Below are 20,948 nucleotides of genomic sequence, written 5' to 3'. Positions count from 1 at the left end.
AATAAAATACTTGATATGAAATGTTCTTCTTGGTGTAAGTCTTGTGGCCTGTTTTAAGAGGGATTAGCCTCAAGTTGATTCCCAGCTGTCATTCCATCTCATGGTGGAAGACTATGACGACTAGGAAGCCATGTAAATACCGAGACTTCCATATTCTTCTCCATCTATGTTGAGATGTCAATATAGTCATAAGATGCAAAACACAAGTGTTTTAAATGCTCATTGAAACGTGTCTTATTTCTTCAAAATATCAACAACGAAAAACATGTCACCATATAGGTGTTTCAACAACGTCATATATCGAAAATCGACAATTTTCAGTTATGCGTGTTTTCGGAATGCCCAGAAAGTGTACTATATCCCAGCAAAAACGGCATATTTTTAACTTAATATTTACCCGCTACAGGGCACAATTGTTGTTTTTGCATTTTGAAGAAAAGAGATTGTTTATTTTTTTTAAAAAATATATTAAACACTTATCATTGCCAATAATTGAGCGATGTTACCAATATTAAAATAAGCCCATCGTTTCTGAGACCTCATTCATTATCAACTAACGAAAACAACGTATTTACGAACGCGAATTTTCCAAAAGAAAATGATGAATGAAAATATTGATATTTGCATTTTGAAGAAAATGTATTGTTTAATTATTATTTAATATTTGTCCGCCTCCGTAGTGTAATGGTCGGCACGCTCGGCTACCGTTCTGGAGGTCCCGGGTTCGATTCCCAAGGGGGGTAAAATAAATATAAGTGACTTTTCCACTGTAATATTTATTCAATATTACCATGGACTGGTACCTGAATCGGAGGTCTTATCACCTTTCCTTCATGTGTAAACGATCAAGATAACACTGCGTTAATATGACACAGTGCCCTATGCACCATTGGGGTGCGGATACGGGTTTTATGATTATTATTAATTATTATTTAAATATACCAAATATTTTTCAAGTGGAGAAAAAACATTTAGGTCTTAGCTAAAAAGATCTGTTGCACAGTTAAAAGTTTAATAAGTGTATAAAGGTATGTACAAAATTATAGGTGTATAGTTACATATATGATCTCCGTCAGAGGTCCCACCAAGTACGTCATCTTAATTTTTAACGATATTCGAGTATCATATCAGATTATCAAATGAATTAAAATATTCATTCACTGCGAAAGTTTCGCAAATAGCCACCAGTGAAAAGCTCGTTTGAAATTTCAGCTTAAAGCTGTGTTAAGTGCCATCTCGCGCCTGTATCGCGAACTTTGATATGATTTTTTAAAGCTCCGCGCTTTCGCGAAAGTTTAGAAGGGAACTGCGGGGAAACTGACTTCGGCGATTCGCGCGAGGCCTCCTATTATCGTGCTATGTAATTCAAGATTCAATAAAATTATATGCCATGTTTTTCAAGATAGTCACATTTAATGATTAGACGCTCGACTGTGGAGCTGGCGTTGATGGTTTAATTCCGACTGACCTTTAATTTTTGTAACATAAATGTCTGTCGATTATTAAAAAAAATTGAACACTTCGCTCACTCCTTTCAAGAACGTTATATATCATAAATCGTAAATTTTCAGTTATGTATGTTTTCGGTATGCCCAGAAAATGTACTATATCCCAGAAAAAGCGGCATATTTTTAACTTAATATTTACCCGCTACAGGACAGAAAGTGTTGTTTTTACAAATTGAAAAGAAGGTATTGTTTAATTTTTATGTACTTAATATTTTACAAATGGAGAAAAAACCTTCAGGTTTTACCTAGAAAGATATGTTGCATAGTAAAAAATTCACTGAGTGGCTTGATATTTATTTTTAATACATTGTATTATATTTTTAAACTTTGAAAACGTTTTCCTGAAAAATCAAGTTTTTTGTTTTATGACGTTGTTGAAAGGAGTGAGCGACTTGTATTATACTTCTCAATGAATTTTATTTAATTACACGCGACTAGTTTTGTAAACTACGTATGTTTTCATCTACAGGTGAAAAGTAAAAGGTAATAAATTATATATGTAGATGTCTGTCAGTATATTCATTCTTCGTGTATATTTATCCTTTGATCTTGGATTCACATTTTTTAACATTCTCTTCTCAATTAAATAAAAAACAATTTTTTTGATAATGTAAAACAATTTCATATAACAAATGTATGTACATATATTTACGTAAACATACATATTTAAGTATTATAAATTAATTTATAATTGAATTTGTATATCGTCGTTTTCGTGAGAAATAAAAAAAAGAAAAAAAACCGTAAGGGCGCTTTACAATTAACGGTGATATAAACATTAAAAACGATTTATGTATTAATTTTAAATCAAACACAGATTTTTCGAGTCTACTTAGTTGTATTTTATTAACAGAAACACATAAAAAATTATACTGTGATAATTGTTTCGCCTTGTTAGGGCATTATCAAACGAATGTAGTTTGACATTCGTTTATATGTTTTTGTTAATAAAATACAACTTAGTAGACTCAAAAAATCTGTTTGATTTAAAATTAATACATAAATTAAAATGGAGTTCTACGAATCAAACGCCAAATCAATAAATAAATTAAAAACGATATTTTCAATATTATTAAAATTTAAAGAATTTACTTTGTGGTTGGTCATTTTAACTTACTTTTTTTAACAATTTTTTTAATAATATTAGTATATAACCACTCACCGACATTTTTATATCTACCGGTTTCGAGACGTACCCGTCTCTTCGTCAGGACAATCACTACCGCAGCAGGTGGTGAAGGGTGGTATTGTTTGCATGCTGTAGTAGTGATTGTCCTGAGGAAGAGACGGGTACATCTCGAAACCGATAGACATAAAAATCTCGGTGAGTGATTATATACTAATATTATTAACATTTTTGTAAAAAAAAAATAAGTAAAAGAATGACATAACTAAATAATTATACATTTATTTGTATATTAAAAAAAAAAAAAAACATTTGTGTTTTTATTATTTACACAAATATTTCAAATTCATACTATTTCGGTGAGCCGCGACACTAACCACAGGACCAAAACCCAACACCAAGATAGTAATGATTAATTTTGCCCTCAAAATAAAGAAAAAAACGGTCATTTCCCTGCACAGTGAGACGTTCAAGAAACTAGATAAACGTTGAACACAATTACTTGCAGTTTCTCTAAAATAAACAGATGAGTTGGGTTTATTCCTTATTTTAATATTGATGGATTTTAGCAAAAAAAGCCCTCAAAACGAAGACGAAGAGTGGCCATCTCCCCTCGCCGTTGAGGCATTATGCAATAATTTTGTCACTGAGTCACGCCTCCGTTTTCTCATGAATTGTATTATTTCAGAACGGAAGCTGAATAAAATACTTCACGTGTGACTCTCGTACGCGGTGGCTCGACATTCGTGGGCCCTTGTTTAGGTCCATGCCAAACATTTTTTTGTATAAACACAAAAATTATATTTGGCTGCTCATTTATATAGCGCCATTTTCGGAAAATATCGTTTCAAGGCAGCCTTACATTTTTCTTATACTATTAGCGAACATTTATCTTATATTACGAGCAAAGGTAAAATAAAGGAACGAACGAAGAATTAATATTGTGAAATAAAAATATATATAGTAAATTCCCATCAAACATTTTTTTTGTGTAAATAATTTACTATGTTTAAATAATAACAATGATAATAATATAATAAAAACAAACTGTGTAAAAAAGAACTTCTCCGAAAAGAGAAGTATGCTGGTTTAGTGAGTCTCTGATTTTTTCAAAACGTATATATATATATATATATATATATATATATAATATATATATATATATATATATATATATATATATATATATATATATATATATATATATATATATATATATATATATATACATATATATATATATATATATATATATATATATATATATATATATATAAATATATATAAACATATATATATATATGTATATATATATATATATATATATATATACATATATATATATATATATATATATATATATACATATATATATATATATATATATATATATATATATATATATATATATATATATATATATATATATATATATATATATTACACTACATCTCTTGAACTAACCTATAACTGGTAATAAGACCTATAAATACCCAGACTTCCACATTCTTCTTCATATTTGTGAAGATGTCGTTAAAACATATTTTAAAAAGGGTTACAGGTTCACAGCTTGCGTAGCACCGCATATAAGGCAACGAAAGAACAATTTTTGGCACCCTCCGATACATCGTGTATCATGAATTTCTGGATTGTTTGATCTTCACTAAAAAAGAGGATAAAAAACAACACGCTTTTAAATCCCTTTGTCTCAGAATTTAAAAAAAGGTGAAAATTCGTTTAAAAATCGTAAAAATCGTGAAAATTTTACATTAAAAACGATGGAAATGAAATTATTTACAACATTTTGAGTGTGTCCAAATACTTGTTCACAAAATCTGGATTATCTCCAATTACAGGAATTATTTTCATATTATTTTTTTGACATATCATCAAAGATGAAGAAGAATGTGGAAGTCGGGGCATTTACGGGGCTGACGACCGTCATAGGCTGGTTTATGTGATCACTTTACACACGTCTAACATTCACCAATTCTACCCATTATTGAAAACCACACTTAGTAGTGTGGTTTTCAATCCAAGAATTTTAGTAAATTCTTGGATGTTCTATATACATGTATATGAACCAATTTAGAAACCTTGTCCTTGAATCACTAGAACTTCACTAGAGACATCTCATTATTTTTTTGAGATCTCATCAAAAAAGAATTAAGAATATGGATGTCTCTAGTGAAGTTCTAGTGATTCAAGAACAAGGTTTCTAAATTGGTTCATATACATGTAAGTATATAGAACTTCCAAGAATTTGAGTAGTGTGGTTGTCAATAATGGGTAGAATTGGTGAATGTTACACGTGTGTAAAGTGATCACTTAAACCTGCCTATGACGTTCGTCAGCCCCGTAAATGCCCAGACTTCCATATTCTTCTTCATCTTTGATGAGATGTCAAAAAATAATATGAAAATAACTACTGTAATTGGTCCGTCCGTCCGTCCGTCCGCCTCCGTAGTGTAATGGTCAGCACGCTCGGCTACCATTCTGGAGGTCCCGGGTTCGATTCCCAGGGGGGGTCAAATAAATATAAGTGATTTTTTCACTGTAATATTTATTCAATATTACCCTGGACTGGTACCTGAAGCGGAGGGCTGATCACCTTTCCTTCATGTGTAAACGATCGAGTTAACACTGCGTTTATATAAAGCAGTGCCCTATGCACCATTGGGGTACGGATAAGGGTTTTATTATTATTATTATTAGTATTGGGACACACTCAAAATGTTGTAGAGAGATTATTATTCAAAATAGAAGTCAGAATATTCGGCGTGTATGTTTGTAGAGATGAATGAATTCGCAAGAGGCGAAGACTGTTTGGAAAGAATTTCTGACCCCTGCAGGGAGTGGCATAGCGTTTAGTTAGCCATAAAATGTATGATATTTTTTTCTTAACATTTTCGTAAGTCGAATCACGTTTTACCGCATGAAGCAATTATTATTTTGAATAATTTGCACAACTTTTATGTTAAAGGGTGACATCTAATTTATTTCGTTTCGTTATGTTTTATAATTTGATTTTTTACTCGTGTGAACCACATACGTATGCGGTATTAATGCCGTATTATGTGTGCACTGCAGATAGAAGTACCAGTAAGTAAGTAGTAAAAAAGAAATTAAACTCATAATATTTAAAAAACAATTAATTAATATATGGCAATGATTTATAAAACATGACTTGTAAAATAAAAATGGAAAAATAACAGTTCTAATTTTTAAAGTAAGGAATTATTTTTCAACTTAATGTTAATTTTTTGTCCGCCTCCGTAGTGTAATGGTCAGCACGCTCTGCTACCGTTCTGGAGGTCCCGGGTTCGATTCCCAAGGGGGGTAAAATAAATATAAGTGATTTTTTCACTGTAATATTTATTCAATATTACCATGGACTGGTATCTGAAGCGGAGGGCTGATCACCTTTCCTTCATGTGTAAACGATCAAGATAACACTGCGTTAATATGACACAGTGCCCTATGCACCACTGGGGTGCGGATAAGGGTTTGAAGATGAAGAATTATTGTTTATAATTAAAATGTTACTTTGTTTTCAAATCACAATATATTTTATTATAACTTAATTATAATGTCTACCGGTTTCGAAGCTAACCGCTTCTTTATCGAGACTGATTAATACACTATTAATTATTGACACACTAGTATTAATAAACTAGTATTAATCAGTCTTGTCGTGTTTACATGAATAAACTCAAAAAGTGGTCTTATACGAGTGTTTTATTTTTACATTTAAATTAAAATAAGTGAAAAATGATTTTCTGCTTTATCATTCGGGAACACGACAAGACGGTAGTTTATTTTGTGTTTATTTACTGCGTGAACTGCGCTAGGATTAAAATTAATAATTTTTTGGCGAATATCATATTAACACCGCATTGCCACAAAATGCTTCGAGAATACTAAATATTTAACATTTATAATATGAGATTAAAATTAAACGAGGTTTATTGTATAAACCCCCTGTGGATTCTTTTTAACAAGGGTTTATCAATGTCGCTTAATCCATGGGATTTTTTCCATAGCAAATACGTGTTTAACCCTTAGAGTGCGAAGAAAACATTTAAAAAAAATTAAACCCTACTTTTAAGTTTTTTTTTATTTAAATTTATTTTATAATCAAACCCGAGTTTGATAATGTCTTGATAAGACGAAACGCGTCACATTACATATCCTTGTATAAATTAAAATAAAAATATAATTCCACCCAATCATTTCATTTTTATTTTGGATACATTACCAAAAATTTCAAATGAAATTCTACCAACTTACTGCATTTACAATAAATATAAATAAATAATCGTTTTAAAAAGGAACACGAATATTTAATTAAAATTTAAATGAATCTTTGTTTTTCTTTGTTTTAAAATCACAGTTAATATTTTATTATAACTTAATTACAATTTCTACCGGTTTCGAAGCTAACCGCTTCTTTATCAAGACTGATTAATACTATTAATTTCTATTAATCAGTCTTGATAAAGAAGCGGTTAGCTTCGAAACCGGTAGACATTATAATTAAGTCATAATAAAATATTAATAGTGATTTTAAAACAAAGTTACATTTTAATTATAAAAATGAAAATCACAAAGTTATATATATATAAAAAAAAACCCTTATCCGCACCCCAATGGTGCATAGGGCACTGCGTCATATAAACGCAGTGTTATCTTGATCGTTTACACAAGAAGGAAAAGTGATGAGCCCTCCGCTTCAGGTACCAGTCCAGGGTAATATTTAATAAATATGACAGTGAAAAAATCACTTATATTTATTTTACCCCCCTTGGGAATCGAACCCGGGACCTCCAGAACGGTAGCCGAGCGTGCTGACCATTACACTACGGAGGTGGTCAAATATACATTAAATGAATATTAAATTATTTCAAAATACTGACGTATTACAGATAGTCTTACGGTTAAATGGAAAGACTAGCTGAAATAATTTAATACGGTGAAATCAGCATGGGGTAATTAGTTCGTTTTTCAGCAAAAGATATTACATAATGTTGTAAAACTCGCCGATGTGATATATATATTCAACAGAGGGTAAATATTGCATATCTTTTCCTCAATACCGATTAGTAGTTGTCGAAAACAGATCTCTGGGCACCCATGTCTCTATTACATAACAATTCGATACAAGCTACAAATTAAAATCTTAGAAAATCTGTCAGAGACAGGCTCAATACTTTGTAGCACTTTTTTTTCCGTTATTTATAACTAATATAAATACAAATAAAAAAATAATAATAAAAATACAAAAAAAGATCCCACCTGAGTGTACGTATACAATGTATTTTAGATCATAGTAAAGGATTTATGTTTTAATTTAAATCAAACACAGATTTTTTGAGTCTACTCATTTTTTGAGTAGACTCAAAAAATCTGTGTTTGATTTAAATTAAAACATAAATTAAAATGGAGTTCTACAAATTAAACGCCAAGTCAATAAATAAAATACATAGTAAAGGACACTGGCAAGAATACTACTACTACCATCACGCCGTTTCCGCGCAGGGGTAGGCAGAGAGGATGGAACGCCACACTCTTCTGTCCTGACATACACTCCTCGCCTCCTTCACATCCATACATCTAGTCATACATGCCCTCCGATTATGCAGACTTTTGACACCGCCAGATTTTAGGTTCTGATTGATCTGATCGTGCCAAGTCTTTTTCGGTCGTCCACGTTCTGTTTTCCCTCTCACATTCGCCACATATATTTTCTTAGTCATTCTCTCGCTATCCATTCGCTCCACATGTCCATAACACCGCAAAGAACAAAGGCAAGAATACAATATATATTATAAGAAGTAAAATAAAAATAAAATTGTTAATATAAACTACAAACACTTGACTAACAGAAAAATAAACCAAAAAAAATAATAAATTAAAAGATGATGAAAAAGATAAAAGAAAAAAAGTAAAATGTAAAAAAATTGTAAAACATTACTACATGAGTGATACGTCTAAAAGAAAAAGCAACTCCAATCTGTTTTTTCAATAAATAATTTAAACAAAATTTGAAATCGAAACAAACTTAGGTAATTAAACGTCTAACATTTAAATATATTATTAGATTAAAACCAATATTTTTTAGCTTTTCCACTTTATTTTTATTTGACCAGCGACCGGGTTTCGTCGTTATCGACATCATCAGACTGGTGGGAGGCTATACAAATTGTTATGTCATATATAAAACAAGGCAGGAGTTGATAACCATGATTTGATATAATTTTGTTGAGAAATTAATTTAATTTGAGTGAATTTAAGTATTGTATGATATTAATAATATTTTTTATAAAGGTTTTTTTTTGTATTGAGAGCACGATTTTATATAACTTTATAACCTTGTTTTATATATAACATAACAATTGGTATAGCCTCCCACCAGTCTGATGATGTCGGTAACGACGAAACCCGGTCGCTGGTCAAATAAAAATAAAGTGGAAAAGCTAAAAATATTGGTTTTAATCTAATAATATATTAAAATGCAATTCCATCACGAAGTGTCAGTGGATAATATAAATCTGTCTAACATTTAGTCTTTGTGGAATGAAATAAGCAGTTTTGAAGCTATAAAAATTTGTCCGCCTCTATAGTGTAATGGTCAGCTCGCTCGGCTACCGTTCTGGAGGTGCCGGGTTCGATTCCCAGGGGGGGTCAAATAAATAAGTGATTTTTTCACTGTAATATTTATTCAATATTACACTGGACTGGTACCTGAAGCGGAGGGCTGATCACCTTTCCTTCGTGTGTAAACGATCAAGATCACACTGTGTTCATATGAAGCAGTGCCCTATGCACCATTGGGGTACGGATAAGGGTTTTATTATTATTATTATTATTATTATTATTATCTGTTCAAATTATAAGCTAAAATAATAAAATGAAAAGGATATTTTCTGGCGTTTCTCATGTATGTGATTATAATCCAGGATTCGGACCCCATATGATATACAAACATTGAAAGCTGCTACCGGTACGTGGAATGTGGATGAGTATCATCGTTGAACAAAAAACTAGACAAAAATATGGAAATCTTCTAGTACACAACCATGATACACGATTTACCCACAACGAAGGTTGATAGTCCCAAGAATTAACAGTAAATATAGGCTCGAACGCTTCAATATATAGTTGAAAACATTTTTCATTTGTTGTCCACGGAGGTTAGAGGTCAAAATAAAATATGGAACAAAGGCAAAATAAAAGAATGGGTAAATGATCAAGAGTTAATTCTATAAAAAAATGTAAAATAGTTTATATGGCACAATCAGGTATGTCAAATACTTGAAAGCGGCCTGGTCAGGAGTCGTAATAATCGTCGGGTACTTATGAGGAGATGCATGAATGTAGAAGAGGCGAAGAATGTTTGCAAAGACAGAGTGGTGTGGCGTTCGATTCTCTCTGCCTACCCGTGCGGGAAAGCGGCGTGATGGTTAGTTTTATTTTTCCTTTCTTTTTGTGTGTATATTAGGTTAAAATAGATAAAAACAATAAAAAAATGTATGTAAAAAGAACTCCATCGACGAGACACACAAGGTGGCTTGGTGGGTCTCTGCAAAAAATATTTAAAATATTTTTTTAAATTTTTCTTTTAAATAAATAAATAGACTTTATGTAAAAAAAATATGAATAAAAACATACAAATGAAAGAGTTTCTGCTGAATAAAAAAAAAGCTTTTTTCATCTCTCTAATATTTGGAGTGACTCCAAATCTGTGTTCCCAAATCTGGGCTTATCCACTTAGGAGATATTTTTTACATTTTTTGACATGTCAACACAGATGAAGGAGAATATGGAAGTATGGGTGATTAACACAAAACATGCTGTAAATTAAAACAACTGGTCAAATTATAAGCTACATAAAAATATGCCAAAATGTAAATTTTCCTTCATACAGATTTATAACCAAGCAACATTTTGAGTGTGTCCAAATACTTGTTCACAAAATCTGGATTATCTCCAATTACGGGAGTTATTTTCATATTGTTTTTTGACATCTCATCAAAAAGGCGAAGAAGAATATGAAAGTCTGGGCATTTACGGGTAGAATTGGTGAATGTTACACGTGCGTAAATTGATCACTTAAACCAGCCTATGACGGTCGGCAGCCCCGTAAATGCCCAGACTTATATATTCTCCTTCATCTTTGATGAGATGTCAAAAAATAATATCAAACTACATAGGTAGGTTGGTACCAGTAACCAGTAAGGTAGGTACTAGCAACTTTTAACATTACCCGAAAGTAGGCAGGTGGTAACGACGGAAAAGCGCTGATAGGGCGCTTGTCCATTACCCGGAATTTTACCGTCCGGCAGTCCGGTTTTGAAAAATGAAAGCGACTACAGCGTGTTCACGCACCGATCCGAAGAAAGATGGACAACAACACAAGCCAATCGTCGTTTTAAAACGCTAACTGACGTGCCGGACAGTAAAATTCCGTGTAGTGCACAAACGCCCATGGCCAGCTAGGTAGGCGCGCGTTTCCCGCCATGTGCAGGCGCTCGGGAAAGCGCCGCCTGCAGCGCGCTGCTCGCACCGCGCGCCGGTTAATTTTATCCCCGGTTCAGTGGCACATCGCCGCCGGGCAGGGCGGGCGCGGTACGCAAATAGATCAGTTCTTGCAGGAGGCCGGCCCGCGCTGCACCTCCCCGAGCCGCCACAGCGACGGGCGCTACCGGACGCGGCGAACGTCGCCCCCGAACTCTAGCGGTCCAGTTCCGAAATTATGACGTTTGAAAAGTTTAAATGTTAATGCCACTACAACTAACCAGTTCGGTGTAAAATAAACAGTTCCGAATTTGAAATTATGACGTTTGGGAAGTTTAAATGTTAATGCCGCTACGACTCGATACTAACTAGTTCGGTGTAAAATAAACAGTTCCAAAATTGAATTAATGACATTTAATCACTTCTTATATCTGCTGTGTTGAAATGTTAATGCCGCTACAACTTTATACTAACTAGTTCGGTATAAAATAAACAGTTCCAAATTTGAAATTATGACGTTTGAAAAGTTTAAATGTTAATGCCGCTACAACTCGATACTTACTGCATAGTTCGGTGTAAAATGAATAGTTCCAAATTAGAAATTATGACGTTTGAAAAGTTTATGTTAATGCTGCTACGATTCGATACTAACTAGTTCGGTATAAAATAAATATTTCCGAATTTGAAATTATGACGTTTGAAAAGTTTAAATATTAATGCCGCTACAACTCGGTACTTACTAACTAGTTCGGTGTAAAATAAACAGTTTCAAAATTTGAATTAATGACATTTAATCACTTCTTATATCTGCTGTGGTGAAATGTTAATGCTGCTACAACTTTATACTAACTAGTTCGGTGTAAAATAAGCAGTTCCGAATTTGAAATTATGACATCCGATCGGTTCTTATATCTGCCGTAGTGAAATGTTAATGCCGCTACAAATGAATACTAACTAGTTCGGTGTTAAATAAACAGTTCCGAATTTTAAATTATGACATAAAATCAGTCTTTCAACTTGATACTAACTAGTTCGGTGTAAACAGCTCCAAATTTGAAATAATGACGTTTAAAAAGTTGAAATATTAATGCCGTTACAACTTTATACTAACTATATAGTTCTGTGTTAAATAAATAGTTCCAAATTAAAAAAAAAATAATAATAATTGAAATATTTACGACTAGTCACATTTACATAGTCAAATTATCAGGTTAAGATGGTTGGGTGTAAAATAATCAATTCCAAATTTTAAATAATGACATTTAATGACTCCTTATAACTGTCGGGTTAATGTTAATGCCGCTACAACTTAATTCTAACTAGTTCGATGTTTAAATAATGATTATTTATAACTGCAGTGTTGAAATGTTAATGCCGCTACATTTTGATTAAAACTAGTTTAACGTTTAAATAATAACATTAAATCACTCCTTATGTAGCGGAAATACTAATGCCACTACAAATTAATTAATTAACTCACTAGTTCGATATAAAATAAACATTTTTCACAAATTTTAAATAATGACATATCGCTCACTCCTTTCAAGAACGTCATAAATCAAAATACTTGATTTTTCGGGAGAACGTTTTTAAAGTTTAAAAATATAATACAATGTATTAAAAATAAATATCAAGCCACTTATTAAACTTTTTAATATGCAACAGATCTTTTTAGGTAAAACCTGAAGGTTTTGTGTACATTCAAAAAATATTTAGTATATTAAAAAAAAAATTAATAATACCTTTTCTTCAAAATGCAAAAACAACACTTTCTGCCCTGTATCGAGTAAATATCAAGTTAAAAATATGCCTCTTTTGCTGGGATATAGTACATTTTCTGGGCATTCCGAAAACATGCACAACTAAAAATTGACGATTTTTGATTTATGACGTTATTGAAAGGAGTGAGCGATATTATAATCACATCCGAAATCTATCGTGTTGAATGTCAAAAATGACTTTTAATGAGTTCCGAAATCTGCTATGTTGAAATGTTAATGCCGCTATAATTTGACAGCAGCTAGTTCGATGTTTAAATAATGCCATTTAATCACTCTTTATATCTACCGTGTTGAAATATTAATGCCGCTACAACTCGATACAATAGTTCGGTGTAACATAAACAGTTTCAAATAAAAAATAATGCATTTTAATCAGGAGTCGGGAATCGGAATAATCGGCGGGTACGTACGAGGTAATGCATGAATTCGGAAGAGGTTTTATTTTGTAAAGACAGAAAGGTGTGGCGTTCTATTCTCTCTGCCTACCCCTTCCGAGAAGTGGGGTGACGGTTAGTTAGTTAGTTAGTTTACATTGAATCACCCTGAAATCCGCCGTGTTGAAATATTAAATGTTAATGCCGCTACAAGTCTATACTAACTAGTTATTACTACAGAGGTTAAAAATTAAAATAATGATATTGAATCAGGAGGGTGGGTATGCACGAGGAGATGCATGAATGCGGAAGAGGTTTTTTTTGTAAAGACAGAAAGGTGTGGCATTCTAATCTCTCTGCCGACCCCTGCAGAGAAGCGGCGTGATGGTTAGTTAGTTAGTTAACATTGAATCGCCCCCAAAATCCGCCGTGTTGAACTGTTAATGCCGCTACAACTTCGTACTAATTTGTTCGATGTAAACAGTTTAATACTCAATGCCATGTTAAAACATATTGAACCGTTACAATTTTCGATGCCGTTTTGTATTCTTGATGTAGTTTTCAATAAAATACCTGTTTTTGAATTTCAAACACGTGCGGCAAAACGATGTATGATAGATGTCAGAATGGTGAAATAAGGAAACGATTGCAAGGCTGAGATAAGCATTGTCGATGAAATTAAGAAATGCGTGCGAGATGGTTTGGACTTGTGAAATGGGTGTGAAGGAACGCATTATCATATTTACTATAATTTTGTGTTAAAAAAGTTTAAAACCGAACTAGAATACAAGTTTAAATACAACAAAAAAAAATTCCGAGAATTGCAGCGGTTTTGACATGTTTAATCTTTGTGTTAATTTTAACATGTATGAAAGTGAAAATATCCTTTTCATAAGTTCAAACCGAAATGCATTGTTTTTTTCATTAATTACGGATCAAAACTGCAGAAGCTTAACATATTTAAAAGTTATGTTTAAATTTGACCAAATCATTAATTTTGTGTTGAAAGCATTAAAAACCGAGGTAAGATACCGCTCACTCCTTTCAAGAACGTCATAAATCAAAAAACTTGATTTTTCAGGAGAACGTTTTTAAAGTTTAATAATATAATAAAATGTATTAAAAACAAATATCAAGCCACTTATTTAACTTTTTACTGCGCAACAGATCATTTTAGGTAAAACCTGAAGGTTTTTTCTCTATTTGAAAAATATTTAGTATATTTAAAAAAAATAATTAAACAATACCTTTTCTTCAAAATGTAAAAACAACACTTTCTGCCCTGAAGCGGGTAAATATTAAGTTAAAAATATACCTCTTTTGCTTGGATATAGTACATTTTCTAGGCATTCCGAAAACATGCACAACTGAAAATTGACGATTTTTGATTTATGACGTTCTTGAAAGGAGTGAGCGATACGTGTTAATTACAAGAAAAAAATCCAGCTGTTTTCACATGTAATTTAAACCTAGTGTTATTTTAACTAATACATAGAAGTTAACGTTAAAAGTTTCAACCTAAATTGAATAAATTCATCTCGATAATGCTTGTTTAAATAGAGAAAATATATAATAATTTATATTTGAAGCTTTGTGATTTTACATTTTATAAGTATTAATCAGTCTTGAGAAAGAAGCGGTTAGCTTCGAAACCGGTAGACATTATAATTGAGTTATAATAAAATATTCATAGTGATTTAAAAACAAAGTTTTATATATTCATTTTAATTATAAAATAGAAAATATATTTTACTGTACATTAAATTGTTTTTGGTGCTGAAAAGTGTTGCCTTATCGGCAAAATAATTCCTCAAGTATGTTGAAGAGGTACTTATATTTTTTTCTATTTTTTACCCACCTCTATTAGTGCAAAAGTGATGTGAATGCATACATATGTAAAAAGAAAAAAGTAAGTTTTTCATCCAATTTACCCATTAAGTTATAAAAATACAGTATTTGAGAATTTAAAAGATGGATTCTGCAGTCACTTTGCGGTAATATCTAGTGAGGTGGTATTCATGTATATGTTATGAATATATATATATATATACATATATATATATATATATATATATATATATATATATATATATATATATATATATATATATATATATATATATATATATATATATATATATATATATATATATATATATATATATATATATATATATATATATATATATATATATATATATATATATATATATATATATATATATATATATATATATATATATATATATATATATATATATATATACATACATATATGATATAAAACAAACTAGTCATTGTAAAAGATTGTACTTTTAACTATGACGAAAAACCTTCTAGTCATAATAAAATAATGTACATTCGCTATGATGACAAACCTCCAGGTCATATTAAAAGAATGTACTTTATTAAAATTTGATTTTAAAAACCTTTTGGTCTTAGTATAATAATATTCCTTCACTATGACGATAAAACGGTCATAGTAAAAGAATGTACTCTTAATAAAGCCACAGTAAATAATTCCGGAAGTTGCAAATAGTAGGAGCATATCGAAATCCCGCCAAACTATGGCTGTAAATAAAATTGTTTCATTTTCAATAAACGGTTTATTTTCAAAACACATCAACACGAAATATAAACTTTATTACATAAACAGGAGTTGGGAATGTACAAATATTACACGTCACGGGCCATCACGAGGACGTCATTATCAAAAATAGGGCGAACAGGGGCGGAATAGGACATTAAAAAAAAACGTTAATTTTTTTTTTAATTTAAAAGAGTAATATTTGCGTTTTTATTATTCACAAAAATATTTCAATTTAATACTATTTCTGTGAGCGATATTTATTTATAGCAATTTTAAAATTAATTTTTAAGTCAATAATAACATATTATGAGAACGATCCATTAATATATGATATAAGTTCATTTTTTTTATATTTGAAGAAAGTATATTTTTGTATATTTTTTGATTCCTTACCTTTAATAACTGTTTTCTGTTCAAAACCATATAATAATTTCGAAATATAATAAAAACACATTTTTTCAATACAAAAACGGCGTTAAAAAAAAACCAATCAATTACGTAAAATGTTACCTGAATTAAAAGAAAATTTGTGTCGGGTTGTGGTTCCGTGGTTAGTGTCGCGGACTCTTGAGTCTGAGTTTCTCGGTTCGAATCCACTCTACCACAATTCGATACCTATTTCTAATAAAAAGCCGCCAAGGCTCACAGAAATAGTATGAAGTGTTTTTGTAAATAATAAAAAACACAAATCGCTCACTCCTTTCAACAACGTCATATTTCAAAAATCGTCAATTTTCAGTTGTGCATGTTTTCAGAATGCCTAGAAAATGTACTATATCCCAGCAAAAGAGGCATATTTTTAACTTAATATTTACCCGCTACAGGGCAGAAAGTGTTGTTTTTGCATTTTGAAGAAAAGGTATTGTTTAATTATTAGTTAAACATACTTAAAAAATTTTAAATTTAGAAAAAACATTCAGGTTTAACCTAAAAAGTTCTGTTGCACAGTATAAAGTTTAATAAGTGCCTTGATATTTATTTTCAATACATTTTATTATATTTTTAAACTTTAAAATGATCTCCTGAAAAATCAAGTTTTTGGATTTATGACGTTGTTGAAAGGAGTGAGCGAAATATTTCTCTTCAATAAAAATTATTAAAATATAAGTTGCGACTTAACGAATACTGAACTTTAACCAGTATTCAGGGTAGTATGATTACAGGATGCGGCATTGGATGCAAAATGAATAAATTTAAAAAATTTTAATTTGATATAGCCCACTTTGCTACTGCATCCACTCGTATCACCGCATAAACCACAAACCCCTGTTAGATGTTATAAACTCCCTTTGTTGATATAATCTTTAAATTAGATTTATTCAACAATGTTGCGGACATGTGAACTTACGAAAATGTCGTCACTATCCTCATTTCAAATCTATATGTTGTACTTTTAAAACCATGAATTAGTTCATTAACTTATCATTAACTATTTCAACATGTTGAGATGGTAAGAGATATAATTACACACACACACACACACATATATATATATATATATATGTATATATATATATATATATATATATATATATATATATATATATATATATATATATATATATATATATATATATATATAGTACGCCTCCGTAGTGTAATGGTCAGCACGCTCGGCTTCCGTTCTGGAGGTCCCGGGTTCAATTCCTAAGGGGGGTAAAATAAATAAAAGTGATTTTTTCACTGTAATATTTATTTAATATTACCCTGGACTGGTACCTGAAGCGGAGGGAACACTGCGTTTATGTGACGCAGTGACCTATGTACCATTGGGTGCGGATAAGGGTTTTATTGTATTATATATATATATATATATATATATATATATATATATATATATATATATATATATATATATATATATATATATATATATATAAATATATATATATATATATATATATATATATATATATATATATATATATATATATATATATATATATATATATATATATATATATATATATTGGGTTGATGCAAAAGTAATGACCGTTTTTTATGATCCCAGGTAAAAATTTTTTTTTTCATGAATTATGAATAGTATCTTCTTTTTTTATGATTCCATTGTATAAAGGATGTTTTCCCTCTACTTTCTATTCAGTTTTGGCCTGGCCAGAGTACAGTAATAACCCCTTGTATTTTTTCAAAATGTCGTTCGATAAAGTGCATTTACGTATTGTTTACTTTATGAATTCCGTAAAGACAATACCGCGAGTGTGGCAACCAAAAACATTTGTGAAGTGTATGGAGCAGATGTCATCAAAGTTCGACAGGTACGAAGATGGTTTGCAAAATTCCGATCTGGAGATTTTTCACTCATTGATAAACCACGTACCGGGCGGCCATTGATGTCTGATGACGACGAATTAAAAGTCATAATTGACACCAATCCACGTCTAACCAACAAGGAGATTGTGTCAATGATGGGAGTCAACCAAACAATCGCATTAAGACATTTGAAGCGTATGGAAATGGTTTCGCGGTACGACGTTTGGATACCTCATCAATTGTCGGCTGCCAATTTATTGGATCGTGTTTCAACACGCGTTGCTTTGAGTGTGAGACAAAAACATGAACCTTTTTTGCATCGTTTGGTGACGGGAGATGAGAAATGGGTCGTGTACAACAACGTGACAAGAAAAAGACATTGGACTATACCTGGACAAGCCCCATTAACAACTTCGAAGGCCGAAATCCATAAAAAAAGTTATACTTTGTGTTTGGTGGAATAATAAGGGTATTGTGTATTTTGAACTCTTGGAACACTATAAGACAAGTACAGCAGAACGATATTGTCAGCAATTATCAAAATTGAACATGGTCCTTCAAAAGGATAGACCAGAATTGGTAAACAGAAAAGGGGCAGTGTTTCATCACGACAACGCGCGACCACATGTGGCTATGATGACCTAACACAAGCTAAATGAGTTAAATTGGGATGTTATCTAGCATCCACTATATTTTCCAGATCTTGTTCTTTCTGATTTTTATTTATTCCGATCACTGCGAAAAAATTTTAATGATGAAAAAAATTATTCAATAGCAGGTAAAAACATCCCTTACTTCATTTTTCGCATTAAAATCCGCGGAATTTTATACTACTGGTATTAATTAGTTGATAGAAAGATGGAAGAAGGTTATAAGAACTGATGGAAATTATATAATTTATTAAATAAATAATACACAAGAATTTTTTTTAAAAAATATATGTAAAAAACGGTCAAAACTTTTGCATCAACCCAATATATATATATATATATATATATATATATACATATATATATATATATATATATATATATATATATATATATATATATATATATATATATATATATATATATATATATATATATATATATATATATATTATATATATATATATATTTATATATATATATATATATATATATATATATATATATATATATATATATATATATATATATTTCATTTTTCGACAAATATATTGTAAAATGTATTTTTTTAAATCAAAGATTTTCACTAAGATATATCGGGTATTTTATCATCTCCATAATGAATATTTTTTATACATAGCTATTTTATTAGATACATTTAAAAGAGAAACAAAAAGTATGTAACAATTTTCTCCAAAAATGGAGCGAAACTGAGTGGTAAAGGTTAAAATATGACAATTGAATCGTTTGTGTAAAAGGTGACTTTTTTGTGCATTTGACATTTGAATCACATTGCGTTCTCTTTCCTACAACCCACGTATGTACAAAGTACATAACCTGATTCAAATGTCAGTTCTGCAAAAAAATTGACGAAGCTCCTACCAAAATCATATACCTTTAAAAACAGATTCAACGTCGTTTTAACAATATTGTGTAAGAACGAAACATTACTTATATCGCTCACTCCTTTCAAGAACGTTATAAATCAAAAAACTTGATTTTTCAGGAGAACGTTTTTATAGTTTAATAATATAATAAAATGTATTAAAAACAAATATCAAGCCACTTATTTAACTTTTTACTGTGCAACAGATCATTTTAGGTAAAACCTGAAGGTTTTTTCTCTATTTGAAAAATATTTAGGATATTAAAAAAAAAATTAAACAATACCTTTTCTTCAAAATGCAAAAACAACAATTTCTGCACTGTAGCGGGTAAATATTAAGTTAAAAATATGCCTCTTTTGCTGGAATATAGTACATTTTCTTGGCATTCCGAAAACATGCACAACTGAAAATTGACGATTTTTGATTTATGACGTTCTTGAAAGGAGTGAGCGATATGTTTTCTTAAATGTTTTTCGCAGATACTTTGTGGCACATTTTATAAACTTTATAAAATAAAACAACTTAGATTTTAACCACTTTTTTTATTGGTAGATTTTTTCTCCAACTGGTTTCGACAAGAACCTTGTTATCATCAGGGATTAACATGTATTTATTAAACCCTGATGATGACAAGGTTCTTGGGTTCTTGTCGAAACCGGTTGGAGAAAATATGTACCAATAAAAAAGTGGGTAAAAACATTGAGGTTTTATTTCATAAAGAAACATTATACGTACATACATATAATACATTCCAAATTCTATGACTATGTATTTTTTTTAAAGATTTCATTTAAAATACTTTTTCAATTATTAATTTTATTTAACATATTTAATTTAATTTTTCATTTAAGGCGTAGATGTGCGGGAAATTCATAAAAGTTGAAATATTTGGAAAACTAAGGCACTTTTACTGAGGTCACATTTTCATTTTTTGGTGAGTAATAAGCTGGCCTAACACCCCTTTAACGGAATACGTAGGATAATGGGACACCCTGTATAGATTTATGTAAAATAAAGAAGTATTTCATAATCTTAAAAACGCTAAATGTATGGTAGTTCTACGAATTTTTTATATGCCTTTCAATTCATCACACATTTGTTTGACTTTGACAGTCTTTAAAAACATATTTAATGCGTATTTAAAATATGTTTTACATCGCGTTTGAATAAAATGGCAATTCAACTAATTTTATGATATTTTATGATAATATTTGGCAAACGGCCAATCACATTCCGACAAAAAG

At 30.5% G+C, this 20,948-nt stretch overlaps 3 protein-coding genes across 3 annotated transcripts in view; 2 read left to right on the top strand and 1 right to left on the bottom strand.

The window, feature by feature from the left end:
- Nucleotides 1-11,393, top strand: part of LOC148302355 (uncharacterized) — a 44,043-nt gene extending 32,650 nt beyond the window's left edge. The window contains exon 6 of the mRNA XM_088271734.1: nucleotides 11,232-11,393. Within this exon, the coding sequence (XP_088127860.1) occupies nucleotides 11,232-11,393 (162 nt within the window). The remainder of the gene's footprint in view (nucleotides 1-11,231) is intronic.
- Uck (Uridine-cytidine kinase) overlaps nucleotides 1-20,948 on the bottom strand; it is a 332,661-nt gene that overhangs the window by 54,221 nt on the left and 257,492 nt on the right. The window lies entirely within an intron of this gene.
- Nucleotides 11,346-20,948, top strand: part of LOC148302354 (innexin shaking-B-like) — a 66,758-nt gene continuing 57,155 nt past the window's right edge. Inside the window, exon 1 of the mRNA XM_088271771.1 lies at nucleotides 11,346-11,394. The gene's annotated coding sequence lies outside the window, so the exon portion shown is untranslated. The remainder of the gene's footprint in view (nucleotides 11,395-20,948) is intronic.

Source organism: Brachycentrus maculatus, unplaced genomic scaffold, assembly GCF_059751285.1.
Source record: "Brachycentrus maculatus isolate JH-2025_06_01 unplaced genomic scaffold, ASM5975128v1 h1tg000459l, whole genome shotgun sequence".
NCBI lineage: Eukaryota > Metazoa > Arthropoda > Insecta > Trichoptera > Brachycentridae > Brachycentrus > Brachycentrus maculatus.
Note: the sequence above shows the minus strand (reverse complement) of the source record. Positions and strands in the feature narration are given on the sequence as shown.